Raw genomic sequence first — 15,659 nt, 5'->3', positions numbered from 1 at the left:
TTTGGCGATGGACGCAACAGCACAGACGTCAGTTTTTTTTTTTGTTTTTTGTTTTTTTCTTTTACATTCTTTACCTCCTTCATGGTACGGGTTCGAGCCTGCCTGCCTGCCTGCCTGCCTACTACACTTTTTTTTCTTTTGCTCAACACACACCTTCAAACACCTGGGCAACGCCAGGCATCCAGGCTAGTCTATAATGACTTTTATTAGATTTCTTTTTTATTTTCTTTAACCAGACGACACAGTTCCTTACATATTCGGCCTTTCGCGTAGGAAAATGGTGAAAACAAATTTGGACACAACAAGGGCAACGATAATACAGGTATCAAGATGGATAAGAATAATCGACATTGACGTGAGGAACTCTTCAATATATCTTGGAAATCATTTAAATCAAATTTTTGAATATAGTTTAGAAGGAATCAAACGCAAAACGGTAAGTAACATTTTTTTATTTCTTTGTTCCACTCGACTTTATTCCAAGTTCTCAAAAAAATCAAGGGGACCCTTCTTGGGACTAACATGAACGGATACCATAATACTTAGTTCGTTGCACTTTATCATAACAAAGGTCTATTCAAAGTTTCAGCCAGATCAGTACACTAGTTTCCAAGAAACAGTGGAACGGACAGACAGACAGACTAAGAGAAATATATATATATATATATATATATATATATATATATATATATATATATATATATATATATACTACTTAATTTACTCACATAAAATTAATATATGAAAGTATAGATTTCTGCGTAAACTTTAAGTATTTACTTCAAAAGTGCTCAATATGTAGGTAGAGCTAGTTAGTAAGTTATAAAATGTATATGGCGATTAAGCTACACTGAATATTCCGCGTTTCATCCACTCTCGGATTCTTCAGGCACTCTAGGATTCTTCAGGTATAATCCTGAAGAATCCTAGAGTGGATGAAACGCGGAATATTCAGTGTAGCTTAATCGCTATATACATTTTATAACTTACTATATATATATATATATATATATATATATATATATATATATATATATATAAAATAAAATAAAATAAAATAAATAATAACCTGTACATTTCAGTTGACCTATTTTTTGCCTATATTTTTCGCGCCTTTTAACATCATTTTTTCTGGGTCATTTTGATATTTGCTTTTCTATTTTATATTTAATTCTATCACCATTTAATTTTTTTTCTCTTCTTCTTCCCTGAGCTTTCTTAATTACATTATGTCTCAGCAGCCGTGTCAAATGCATATCTTATGTTTCTTTTATTAATATTATTGGAATTTTCCTCTTTTCCTTGTACATATTTGTGAATTATTCCATGGATTTCGGCCTTTTGGACCATTTTCCAATTACGTGATTTCTTTGGATTTTACTTGGGTGAATGGAAATTCAATTATCTTTCTTGGATTTATATTTTTGGATTTTACCGTCATTGGATAATTTACCTGTCACCAGACTATCCATTCACGTGTAATCACGTTTTTCTTCGCCATATTCCCTCTGCTTCACTTTTTGTTATCAAGTAAGATCTTTACTTACTTGCAGTTTCATCAAATACTTTTGTATGCAAAATCCGATCCCGCATTTTGCTAATTCCTACCCTCTGATGAGAACGAAAGTAGTTCTTCGAAACTCCACGGATTAAGGACTATCCACTTATCAAGTGTTTCCTTTTCAGATTAAATATATTTTTAACTCTTTTTCAAAGTGTTTTTTTAACATGTTTTATTAACTGTTTGCTCTTCTATATATATATATATATATATATATATATATATATATATATATATATATATATATAATTTAAAGGAGATTAGAATAATAGTCTAAAGAGCTAAGTGTATTTTAATGTAACAGTGAAATTACTAGATTAATTAAAATACAGGAAATGCTCGTTGTAATTTAGATATATAATAAGCTCGATAGTTAAATGTCCTAGAGCTAATTCAATATTAAGTAATGTGATTTACAATTTAAAAATTAAAAAAAAAATTTTAAATTTAAAAATCAAATTTTAATTAAATTAAAAATCAGTTTCATGAGAAGGAACAACAACAAAGTCAATTATCTGTACGATCGTTTCGGAAATCCGTGCTTTTTATTTGTGGTATACATGAAGTTATGTAGAACAATTATATATATAGTTTTTTTGGTAAGCACGGTCTCCTCATCAGCAAATTTAGGAGGATTTTTATTGAAATTAAAAGACACCATAAATAAACCTAGCATTAAAAGTAAGGCAGATGAATCTGAAAAAATTGAAATAAAAGGTTTGGATTTAAAATTTATAAGAAAATTAATATAGGTTAGAGATAGAAATGAGTAGAAAAAATATATATTTTTGAATTTACATAATAAATTTGATTTAAAAATATATAGAGATAGTTACCTTTTAGTTTTTCTTTTTTTGAAATCAGGAACTGTGTTTAAAGTAGTCATTTAGATGTTTGCTATAGCTTTTTATTTTATTGAATGATGAATTTTAAAAGGGCGACGCTCGTGCAGTAAATTGTTTCCGTTAGCGTATTTTGATTTAAAGACGCTACAGTTAATATATATAGAGAGAGAATATTTATTTTGCAAGTTTTTAAGGGGAGATAATTGTCATGTTATTATTGACTTTATTTATTATTTGATTTACGGGTCTAAGGGAGGTAATTGGTCTAACTTAATTTATTAAAAAAAAAAAATTGTAATCTATTTTTACTAATGAGTAATTTTTAATGATTTAAGGTGGTTTATATTTATTAAATTTAAGCCAACGTTTATGATTACATGTCAGACGCTCGTGTTTTGAATTTAGTAGTTTGGTTGTATTTTTTATATCTTCATATTTTAAAATTTTTAGGGTTTCTTTTGTACATAGTGCACAAAATTTATCTCCTGGTTTATATGATTTGCAAGTCTCAATTATTTGCCATTTTAAGTTGAAAGAAATATTGCTATTTTTTAGTTGCCAAATATAGTTGGATAGAGTAGTTTGGTTTGATAGAGAGTTATTTTTAAAAGAATGTTTGTGCATTGAAATTCTATGTTTTATTAGGCCAGATGTGGAACCAATATATATTACCTCTTGATTATTGTGATTATTTTCCGTTAGGTCTATTGTTGGATTATTATGTGGTGGGTTGATTAGTAATTGATCGGTAGATTGATTTAAGTTGGTGTTATTATTTAATCTGGTAGTTGAGTTATGGCTGTTAATAGGTTCTTGTAGATTTGGAGTTTTTGATACTGTGCAGCTATAGATAACATTTTTAATTTTACATGAGCCTTGTAGGGGACATTTATTTTTTCTTCTACAGTTAAAGTCCGATGTATTTTGTATAGTTGTATCTTGTAGTTTAATAATTTTCTTATTATTAGAGCTAATTATTTTCTGATGAAGGTTAGGCATAGTAGAGTAAGAGACTTTAATTGTGTTCTTATTGAAAATTTTATTATATCTATGGGGGGCTTTAAAGTTCTTATCTAATATTTTAAAAACTTCTCTGGCTATGTTTGTTTCTAGGTTTTTGGAATACGGGGGGTTGAACCATAGGATCTCCTTGTGTCTATTCTTACGTTTACGGGTTTTAGTTTGCTGTTTATTTGTATTATTATCTAATATTTGTAGTTTGGTTTTATCTTTTTTTGTCTCTTGGTTATTTTTCTTAACTCGTATACGGGAAGACATTGCCATATTGTATGTTATTACGCTCTTAATAGGTTTATTTTTAATGCAGTTTATGTTTCTATCATTTTCATTTATGAATTTAATTTGTGAATTATATCCAGAGTTTTTAAGGGCTTCATTATAGTATTTTTCATTTTTGGTAAATATTGATTTAGTAGAAGACAGTCTAGAAATTCTTAGAGCGATATTGGGAACTATTGATTTTAATATTGATTTAGGGTGGTTTGATTGATTGTGGACATATAGAAGTGATTGGTTAGGTTTATGGTATGGTTCAAAGGTAGAATTTTCAAGATTTAAGGTTATGTCTAAGAAATTAACAATTTTTTTATTAGGGTCGATTTTTATACTAAGTCCATAATTTTTAAATAATTTATGTAGAGCTTTAATTGCTTTTTCATAATTTTTATTAGTAGAATTCGTTATGAAAAGTGCATCATCTCTATATAGCCCTCCTTCAAGTTTGAATTGTTTATGGAGTATACCATGTATTTCATTTAAAAGGAAAAGGCCAACTAGATCAGTGACCTGAGTCGAGTCCGTCGATCCCATTAAAATGTTGAAGTGGTTAGGGGTATTTTTCCTGGTCCAATATTTATTATCAAATGTTATTAAAGACTGTCTAGCTATAAGTATTAGTTTAATTTCGTTTTGAGTTATATTAGTTAATTTTCGTGCCATTAATAGAGATTTATTAAGTAGGATAGGTGATATAGATTGGTAATATGATTCAATGTCAAAAGAAAGAAATTTAATATTATTTTTATTTTGAATATTAGAAAACCAGTCGATTACTTGGTTGGAAGATTGCCATAGTGGGTATTTTATTATGGATTTAATTTTGGGGATAATTTTATCTAATATTTTTTTACTAACCAGTCCTATATCTGATTTCGAGGGGCAAATGAGTCTTATAGTAGGGTTAATGTTGAAGCTGTGTTTGTGGTCTTTTAAAGTAAATCTCGGGGTACCTGTTACCGTTATTTCTGTGTATTTATCTATTTTAAGTTAGTTAAAATGTTTTTTGCATCATTATTTATTTTATTTAGTGCTGATTTATTAGTAGTTTTATAATTTTTATTAAGTTCTTTATATATTAGATTTTTATATTGTATACAGTCCATTGTGTAGAAATTTCCAGTTTTATCTGCCGGTACTATGAGTTTATTTTGGTGGCTTATAGAAATAGATTTTGAAAATTTATTTGTTTTTTTAAGTGTTGGAGTGATATATTTTTTATTTTTCTTAAATTTAATATTTTTAATCAGATTGATTAAGTCATTTTCAAAACTTTCAGTGTCTATGTTTCTTTTAGGGTTTTTGTATGTTTTTAGTCTGTAGTATTTCGCTGCTTTTCTTTCTTCATTGTCTTGTCTGAGGATGGTTTCTTTTATTTCTCAAGGTTGGTGGTGTATTGGTTCTGTGGTTTCATTTTGGTAATTATCAAAATGGTAGGCTTTCCATCTCAAGTTCCTTATAAATGTATTTATACTTGTAATTAAGCTGGTTATAAAGGTGTCTTTAGGAGGTATGGGGATGCATTTAGTTGATAATTGTATGTCCTTCTTATGAAACATATCTACAATTACGTATATAAACTCAACCTGTTATAGGGAGCTAATAATTTAAAGGAGATTAGAATAATAGTCTAAAGAGCTAAGTGTATTTTAATGTAACAGTGAAATTACTAGTTTAATTAAAATACAGGAAATGCTCGTTGTAATTTAGATATATAATAAGCTCGATAGTTAAATGTCCTAGAGCTAATTCAATATTAAGTAATGTGATTTACAATTTAAAAATTAAAAAAAAAAAAATTTAATTTAAAAATCAAATTTTAATTAAATTAAAAATCAGTTTCATGAGAAGGAACAACAACAAAGTCAATTATCTGTACGATCGTTTCAGAAATCCGTGCTTTTTATTTATGGTATACATGAAGTTATGTAGAACAATTATATATAGTTTTTTTGGTAAGCACGGTCTCCTCATCAGCAAATTTAGGAGGATTTTTATTGAAATTAAAAGACACCATAAATAAACCCAGCATTAAAAGTAAGGCAGATGAATCTGAAAGAATTGAAATAAAAGGTTTGGATTTAAAATTTATAAGAAAATTAATATAGGTTAGAGATAGAAATGAGTAGAAATGAGTAGAAAAAATATATATTTTTGAATTTACATAATAAATTTGATTTAAAAATATATAGAGATAGTTACCTTTTAGTTTTTCTTTTTTTGAAATCAGGAACTGTGTTTAAAGTAGTCATTTAGATGTTTGCTATAGCTTTTTATTTTATTGAATGATGAATTTTAAAAGGGCGACGCGATGATTTAAAAATATATATGTTATGCTGTAAAACAAAAAGAACCAACCAACCAATCCAAGTTCTCAGAAATCAAGTTTACCCTTCTTGAGACTAACACTTTATTTCTATATGAGAAACATAGGTATTCGAATATTCCATTAAATTATTCTTTAATAAATCAAACGTTAAGTCAATAAAAAGGTAAAGAATATTAATTTTCCTCTCCCTTAACTGTTTAATAGTATTTCTTTCTTGTGGTCTCTTAATCTTATCGGATTCCAAGACAAGAATTCATCTAGTCTGGTGAAGTGTCAACGTCCTCACTTCCATCTGACTCCAATCGAAATGATTGACGCCTGTCTTGGGGAAGCACCATGTTTTTTTTTTTGTTTTGTTTTTTTTTACAAAAGAATTCACCACTTATCAAGGCTCTAGTAGCTCCTGCCCAGATGTGGCAACAGTACTCTTCTTCTATAGTCTTTTTTCCCCCACCGGTGACGTCACTTCGCATGTATATACATAAACTTATCTACGCTATATTACAGTAGGTGTTTTTTTAAATTGAAAATATTTCACAAATAAACAGAACTATAGAATGCCAGGTAAATCGGACGATATGCAGACTAACTTTGAGAGCAAAATTTGAATAAAGGTCAAAAAGAAATTCCATTGGAGAGGGTGGGAGGTGACGGTGGTCCAGTTGTTAATGGCACAGACTGACAACCAGGGTGTCCCAAGTTCGAATCCAGTCTGTTCCACAAAAACTAACTTATACTTAGGACATTGGCAACTTTTATGTGGCCCTCTCCCGTAAGTATCTGATCTTTTTCCAGAAATAAAATTCTGACTAGAAAAATATCGGGGAAACCAATGCCAACAACAGAATTCTCAGATGCATTTGATATGATGATGATTGGAAAAGGTGTCAACATAGTAAAGTCAAGTTTGTTAATCAGTTGGCTTTTTTGGAGGTTCCGTTTGGCTTGGAAAAGCATCATCATCATCATCATTATCATCAGTTTAATGTTTATTTTACATGTTTTTGCACGACTTTTATAAATTGGGTTCTAAAACCAACCTATCTCTGGCTAAGGCTTTATATCTCTTTCTTTCAATTAATCCCTGTTAATTTGAACTAAGACTTTTCAGTTGTCTTCTCTTGTCTTTAGATAAAAGGAAGTCTGGGGGTTTTTTTTTTTATTACATTTTCACCTCAAACAAGGCACATTACCACTTTGATGTAGGGGGCTACTATTAGGGACACAGGATACAGGGGTACTAGGTGGGGAGTTGGGTAGCAAGATGTCGGTTCACATTACACTTGAACTTCTGCATGTCAGTACAGTTGGGGAAGCAAGAACCTGGCAGGGAGTTCCAAAGTCTAGCGGTTCTGGGGAAGAAACTACTGGAGTAGAAGGCTCTCTTACATCTAAGGATATCTACTGTGAAGGGGTAGGATTGTACTGCTTGTCGGGTTTGTCGGGGGTATTTACGTAGAGGGGATACAAGTGCTTGCAGCTCGTCGGAACATACACCGTTAAAGTACTGGTAAAACAGGCAGAGGGATGCTATATTGCGTCGATGGGACAGAGGCTGAAGCTTGGATGATAGTTCAGGACCTATTAGGTTGGCGACTCTCTTTTCAACCTTGTCTAGGAGTGAGAGATTAGTAGCAGATGCACCGGCCCAAATATGACAACAATACTCCATACATGGGCGAATGGTGGCCTTATAGAGGTACAGGATACTTTCGGGCATTAGTAGCTTTCTAGCATGGTAGAGAGAGCCCACCTTCTTCGCAGCAGTCCTGGCAATGCTCTCAATATAATTGTTCCAACTCATGTTTCCTGTGAACGTTAGGTCAAGGAGTTTAAAAGATGTGCTTTCAGATAAAGAGTCTTTGGCCATTGCTATTGGTGGTAGAGAAGGTTTCTTGTAGTTATTGAAGGAAACAAGTTTAGTCTTGGCAGCATTGAATGTGACCATCCATTTTTCTCCCCATTCCACTACAGATTGGAGGTCATTCTCTGGTGTTTCTGCCATTTCTTTAGATATGTGTTCATTTGTTTTCCTGTCGTGTCTGTTATAGAGCGTGGTGTCATCAGCATATATACCCATCTCAGAAACAATTTTATTAGGGAGGTCATTTATGAATATTAGGAATAATAAAGGTCCAAGGATAGACCCCTGAGGCACTCCCGCATTTATATCATATTGTTTAGATGTTCGGCCGTCGAGGACAACCTGGATTTTTCTCTTATCTAGGAAGGATTTAATTGTGTTAAGTATTCTTCCAATGATACCGTATGATCTGATTTTCCTGAGAAGACCTTCATGCCATACCCTGTCAAAAGCCTTAGATATATCTAGAGCTACCGCTCTACCCTTACCTGCTTTGTCAAGTGAATGGTATATACGCTGAGAGATTAAAGTTAGAATGTCTGCTGTCGGTAAGAAGTTTAGCATCTGTAAGGTGATGGACTAGAGCTTGGTTTATTATGGACTCAAATATTTTGGCAAAAAGTGGGAGGAGGCTAATGGGGCGGAAATTTGCTGGGTCAGTTCTTTCGCCAGAATTCTTGAAAACTGGTACCATAGATATGCCAGAAACGTGCTCAGACATGCCAGAAAGTGCTCAGATATGCCAGAAACATACTCAGACATGCCAAAAACGTACTCGGGTATGCCAGAAACCTGCTCAGACTTGTTACAGAGCTGTCCGGACACACCAGAAACCTATCCAAATGTATCCAAATGAGTTACATACCCTTCTCTGGGATCCAAATACAAGTCTGCTGGCCGATAAGCGACTTCCAACAAAATCGTTCGATTGGTTCCTTCTAGACTCAGTTGTAGATTTTCCAGAAGTCACAGGTTCCTAATTTCTGAGCTTCGATGCATTTTGGGGTGGTTTCAGTAAATTCTCTCTTAGCTGTCACTATTTCTTTCTTACAGTTACTTCTGGCTTCTATATACTTCTGTCTGTTTGAACTGGATTTATGTTGGTTAAATCTGCAGTACGCGTGCAGCCTTTGCCCAATGGCAGCTGCACATGTGGAAGTAAACCATTGGGGAGAGTGGGGCTTGCTATAGAATTTCCGTGTGGGGACATGCGCTTCAATTGCTGTTTTGAACCATTCAGTGGTCTCATTTGCGCACTGTTCAGCAGGAAGTGAAAAGGTATTTCGCCATGGGGCATCTCTAATGAGTTCTCTGATGGCTTCCTAGTCGGCCTTTTTATAATATCTCGTTGTTTTAAGCAATGGCTCTTCCATTTTGGCTCTAGAGTTTAGGGTGATTTTAACTATTATCACTACATGATCAGCATTCCCAAGTGGGCTGTGGGCGCTCGTAACACAATCATCAGGAACTGTGGTCAGAAACAAATCTAAAAGTGATGCTTGTTACTCTTGCTGGTCGGGGAAACGGGTTGGAAACATAACCGTCTGTGATAAGGAACGAGATATAGAGAAGCTATGTGTTGTGGAACCAGCTGCATCTGTGTAATTAGAGAATCCAAGCCAGTTACTGTGGTGGACATTAAAGTCACCAAATACATGAACTTGTGCGCTAGTGTCGAGGGAAAGTGCTGTATCTATGCTGTCAGAGACTTTGTTTATTAGGGTACAGTCCTGAGTCGAGAGAGAGCGGTAGAGAAAATAAAAGTAACTAATATTATGTTGCATGTTAAGTCTAAAGCACATAAAGGCTTGACTGTCCGATTCCAGTTTTCTTTCTCTAGTCAGGGGGAGGGTGTTTCGAATATAGACTCCAAGCCCGTGCATATGTCTGTCAGAGTCCTTACGGCAGAGTGGGAGATATCTGGGCATGTTAAAGTAGTTAGAGGGGATGGACGAGTGTAGGTTAGTCTCACTTAGTGCTAAGATATCCGAGGTGTTTGTTAGGAGAAATGCTTCAACATCATTTAAATTAGTTCTAACCCCATGGATGTTAGTAAATGCAAGCCTCAAGGGAGGAGGCAATTTGATTTTCTTTGAGTTTTGTCCTGGTTTAAACGTAATTTTAGATTGTACTGTCATTTTTTTTTTTTTAAGTGTCAGTTAGGTAAGAGGTGCTGAACAATTGGTTATGCAGAACACCAGACATTCAACACAAGTAGACCATCTGCCCTTCCATCTACTAGGACTGTGGCTTCAGGAAAGCCCACCGGGGATGAGTGCAGGGTCTCTTTCCATGCACAACATGGCACTACAAACATCCCGATATTATTTAAGTGTTGATGGAGCAGCCGCTCTAAGTGCTACCAAAGAGTTAGGGCACCTGTACTACCATTCGAGAACAGCAGTCAGGAACTGTCAACCCGGTACCCTCAACCCATCAGACGATGGTCAACCCAATCTACTTGTACTGGCATTATGATGTTCAAGCACTGCTCAGTTTAGAGGGGGATGGGATGTGTCTGGAGAGGGGGAAATCGGCGTTCATTACCCTAGTCAGGAAACAAGATCAACCACTGAGTGTTTCTGTCGAATCCCTGTCCTTCGACCTCTATGCCTGGCTTATAGGCAAAGGAGTATGGAAGCTGGGCGATAGACAGTGCCTATCTACTCCTTCAACAGTTTAGGTTTGCAGACCGGTAATTTGTTCGAGTCACCAGCTCTAGGAAGGATATCATCCAAGAATGGAGGGGCCTCTCTCCCCTTAGGTTTAGCTTCAGAGTTTTCCTTCTCCTAGACGGATGACCTGGGAAGAGTTCATTAACACCTAATCCAGGTGAGTATTTAATGTTACTGGGTTAGTATGTAAATGTTATGTCTACTGAGAAATTACACTCCTCAAAGTGATTAAGGGACATTGCTATTACATTGTTACTGGAGGAGGGGTGAGTAAAAGTTCATGCAGTGGAAGTAACTATATTGGCAACAGGTTAGTTTTTTTTAAATTTATTTATATGTTGGCATAGGAATAGGATATCGCGTTACAGAATGACTTTATATTAAGCGTGTGTAATGTATGAGTGTTAGTAGTAACTTGGGGAGTAGGGTAAACTTAGTGTTTAGGAGAGAATTAACTTACAGAATACAGTGGAATTAATTTTTAGAATTTATAGTCAAGTAAAATTTAGTTATAGAGACAAAAAAAATTCATTGTTTTATTTTTTATTTATTTAACATGCAAATCAGACAATAGCAGTCGTCTTGGAGGAAATGAATATATTGGATATACATAGCACGCAAGAGAGGTGTGTTTCTACCTTAATAAGACTATGTGGCGCGTCGGAATTCGTAGTTAACGACAGTCAATTAGGTCAGGCACAAAGCATTGCGTATCTATTCAGAAATCATAGTGACGTATCTAAGATCGCTGTATATTTCAGGTACATATATAATTGATAGTAATCCGTGATTTGTTATAGATAGCAAGGAAGCCACATATTCAATACAAGCGAGTTTATAGTGATTGTAGATATTAAGTATAAAGTCGTATCTTCTAGTGTGGAAAAAAAAAAATAAGTCCAGGTTTCTGAAACTTCTGGGATTTGCTTTGCAAAGGCTTTTTCTCCCTTAGTTTACTTGGAATATAAGAGTAAAACAGTATTTTGCCTGTTAGGAGGGGGGGGGGATAACGAATTTCAGCTTTAGTCAAGATAAGGTTGGCAAAAAAAAAAAGACAAAGACGATAAATAAATACAAATAAAACAAAACCAAAGAAAAACAAATGAACGAGCATGTATACCTTTCTTAGAAACAAGATTAATTTTAAAAAAAAATAGTAATTAACATTCCTTTAGGCACACTGGACGCCAGCTAGTTTGGCATGGCTAAGAGAGAATTTGGCCATATTATTTAGAGGTGGAAAGGGTGCTTTCTGTTACCCGGGCATTGACTCTCTGTGTGTCATCTATTTATAGAAAGTATTCTTCGTTAAGCTGTTAAGTTGTTTTTTTTGTTTTTTGTTTTTTTTTTTGGATAAAGTCGTATTGGTGAATACTTAATGAATAGCAGCGATCAGGCTGGCTTTCGTGCTGTGGAAGGTCATGTTGGTGATGTTCTCGACATATGACCCAAACGAAATAGTCCAGCAGGTTCAGGTCAAGAGAGGAAGGGAGGAGGCAGTAAGAGAAGGGTACAAAGTTGTAGCATTCCTTATGAAGTCAAGTCTGTTCCTCCTTGGACATGGGCCGGTGCCGAGTCCTATCTCCCCTTTTTGCTTGTTGTTGTAGTTTCCTTTGACAAGATGGTGGTATAGCTAAACGGTCTGCCTGTGGAAGGAGTAAATTAACACTGTTCAGTTTGGAATAATGAAAAATCATTATCATCATTAGTTTAGTGTCTATTTTACATATTGCCATGTTTTGCATGACCATTTTTTTTTACCTTCGACCTATGAACTAAACTTGTTGCGTGGCGCTATAAAACATAATACAAATATTCTTTTTTATAAAATTGAAAAATTATGACATAACCATTTCTTTTTGTTTTGTTTTTTTTCTTTTTCAATATATTTGAAGATAATGCCTGCCGGAATTGGTATTTTGAGATCTATCGCTGTTGATTGGATTGGTCGAAATCTTTATTGGACGGATATGGAGTTAAAAAAGATAGAAGTTATGAGTCTAGAAGGAACCAATCGAACGATTTTGTTGGAAGGCGCTTATCGGCCAGCAGACTTGGTTTTGGATCCCAGAGAAGGGTATGTAACTCATTTGGATACATTTGGATAGGTTTCTGGTGTGTCCGGACAGCTCTGTAACAAGTCTGAGTAGGTTTCTGGCATACCCGAGTACGTTTTTGGCATGTCTGAGTATGTTTCTGGCATATCTGAGCACTTTCTGGCATGTCTGAGCACGTTTCTGGCATATCTGAGAAGGTTTATGGCATACCTGAGTACGTTTCTGGCATGTCTGAGCACGTTTCTGGCATATCTGATCAGGTTTCTGGCATACCTAAGTACGTTTCTGGCATGTCTGAGAACGTTTCTGGCATATCTGAGTAGGTTTCTGGCATGTCTGAGCACGTTTCTGGTATATCTGAGCAGGTTTCTGGCATATCTGAGCAGGTTTTTGGCAGGTCTGAGCACGTTTCTGGCATATCTGAGCACGTTTCTCGCATATCTGAGCACGTTTCTAGCATATCTGATCACGTTTCTGGCATATCTGAGCAGGTTTCTTGTATGTCTGAGCGCGTTTCTGGCATATCTGAGAAGGTTTATGGCATACCTGAGTACGTTTCTGGCATATCTGAGCAGGTTTCTGGCATATCTGAGCAGGTTGCTGGCATGTCTGAGCAGGTTTCTGGCATGTCTGAGTACGTTTCTGGCATATCTGAGCAGGTTTCTAGCATGTCTGTGTATGTTTCTGGCATATCTGAGCAGATTTCTGGCATATCTGAGCACATTTCTGGTGCATCTGAGTAGGTTTCTGACATACCTGAGCATGTTTCTGGCATGTCTGAGCAGATTTCTCTGCGTATCTGAACAAGTCTTATGTATCTAGACTGGTCTCTGGTAAATATAAATATATGCAGGCTTCTGGTGTGTCTGGGTAAATTTTTGGTGTGTTCTGACAGGTCTTTGGTATGTACGGGTATATTTTAGGTGTGTCTGACTAGGTTGCTGATGTGTTTAGACTGGTCTCTATGTGTATGGACAAGTCTCTGATCATACAAATTTATGATGCTTGGACTATTATCCACCATCTTATGTAACTTCCGAATGCCGTTTTAGACACATTTGTTAATTATAATAAAATCCTACCTTCCATCCTAGGAGAAACATTATCACAATCATCAATTTCTTTATAGGAAGTAGTTCGCATTTTCTTCTCTAAATCTAAAGTCCTCATACCGCCACCAGTCTAAATTGGGAACTATTATGCACATTATACATATACCGCCCTGTCTACCTTCGTAACTAGCCAATAAACTTATACACAAACCATTAACTTTTCTTTTCTAGTCACAAAAATATTAATTTCTCCCTCAATCAGTTTCGGCTATTCTTATTGGCTGCGAGTTACAAAATCACTTATTCCGGAATGCACATCTTCATAAATAAAAGAACACACTAGACATTAAAAACATGGCAACTATCATTTTAACTTAAAACAAACTAATTGTTTTATTTTTTCCTTTCTTTCCTAAATATAATAGTACGTTTACTATAATAATTTTTAGTACACTTAAATTCCTGCATGGGAAAATACGCATATTAAAAGAACATTTAGGTTTTACAGAACAGCGTGAAAGAGGCTATGTAAGCAAATATACGCGAACATATATAAATATATGCATATATATATATGTGTGTGTGAGTATGTGTGTGTACATAGAGAGGTAAGGACAGATAAAGATACAGGGAGTGAGAGAGAAAGAGGGAGAGAGAAAGAGAGTGGGAGAGAGATGACTGTCGTCGTCAGCCATGCTACACTTTCTCATTCATGCATACAGATACGTTCTAAAGGCATTACGGTGGGACAGATAGAGAAAGATGAGGGAGATGTAGAGAGAGAGAGAGAGAGAGAGCGAGAGAGAGATGACGTCGTCGTCGTCGTCGTCAGTCGTGCTTTACTTTCTCATTCATGCATACCAATACGTTCTAAAGGTGTAATTTTGCTGGCCCATGGCGTAAGAACTCCTACGTAGCAGAGGCGACTAGAGTGTTTAGTTTTTCTTAACCCACTTTTCCTTCTAGCATTACGAGTTCGAGACTGGGTACTGCGAGTAATTTTTTTTTTTTTTTTGAAAAACGCTCGATAGGGAACTCGATACTATTTTCATTTTTGTAGGAGGTTGCTTAGGTTTGTACATTTCTTTTTTTGCGAGCAATTTTTTACACGGTGGGGAAGGGCATACTATCACCGGGCAACGCCAGTTAATGGATCCTGCTAGTTTCCAGTAAATAATACTTTTTTTCTTACAGAAGCCGTTTTATGTTTTGGTCGAATACGCAACCGACGATATACAGAGCTGGAATGGATGGAAGTAATCAGACTGTCATCATATCGGAAAAAATCCACTACATTTCTGCTCTAACCATCGATTACCCTAACAAATTTATTTACTTTGCTGATACCTTTATGAATTTTATCGATTTTTGCGATTATGATGGAAAAAACAGGCACCGGGTCATCTCAAGTACTAGTGTAAGTTCATTTTTATTTTATTTTATTGTAAGTCCACAGTATTGCAATAATTAAGAAGTCACTAAAGTGGTCTATGATTGGACGAAAAACAACCAATCACAAGAGCGGTTCTTTCGAATTCTCTACCTCTTTTGCTTGTAGTGGCATCGAAGACAACACGTGTCTATCAGCTCTCTCCGTTATTCATACCAGACACGTGCTCCCTTTTTTCCTCAACCCAGCCAAAACTCCACATGAAAGAAACATCGTTTACTTGACGAATCCCACAGATAAGTCCCACAAAACACGGCTGTTTTTGCAAGGCAGCATTCTTTCTTCCTCATCTTTCCTATCAATACAAGTTTTTTTTTCATAACAATTTCTCATTTGTGTTGTTTCTTTTTTCTTGTCGACGTCACATTTTTTTACCATCTCTAGTTGGGAATATCCCAACAGTTCAAGTTATGTGTGTATTAAACTTAAAACTAAGGATGGGTTGACACAAAATTCTAAGTAGCTATTATCCTGCGTGTTTCCTCTCCTCACTCTGAGGGTGGGGGTGATGTGTCTCTTGATTCAACGAG

The 15,659-nt window shown here is 35.1% G+C and overlaps 1 protein-coding gene across 2 annotated transcripts in view; it reads left to right on the top strand.

The window, feature by feature from the left end:
• Positions 1 to 15,659, top strand: part of LOC145263100 (low-density lipoprotein receptor-related protein 2-like) — a 599,989-nt gene that overhangs the window by 180,926 nt on the left and 403,404 nt on the right. For both annotated transcript variants that reach the window (XM_080120027.1, XM_080120026.1), the window contains exons 26-28: positions 237 to 436; positions 12,466 to 12,647; positions 14,874 to 15,096. In XM_080120027.1, coding sequence (XP_079976153.1) covers positions 237 to 436; positions 12,466 to 12,647; positions 14,874 to 15,096 — 605 coding nt within the window. The remainder of the gene's footprint in view (positions 1 to 236; positions 437 to 12,465; positions 12,648 to 14,873; positions 15,097 to 15,659) is intronic.

This window comes from Euprymna scolopes, chromosome 38 (genome assembly GCF_053919585.1).
Source record: "Euprymna scolopes isolate OS-2025 chromosome 38, ASM5391958v1, whole genome shotgun sequence".
In the NCBI taxonomy this organism is placed as follows: domain Eukaryota; kingdom Metazoa; phylum Mollusca; class Cephalopoda; order Sepiida; family Sepiolidae; genus Euprymna; species Euprymna scolopes.
The sequence above is the reverse complement of the archived record's forward strand: the minus strand, read 5'-3'. Positions and strand labels throughout refer to the sequence as shown.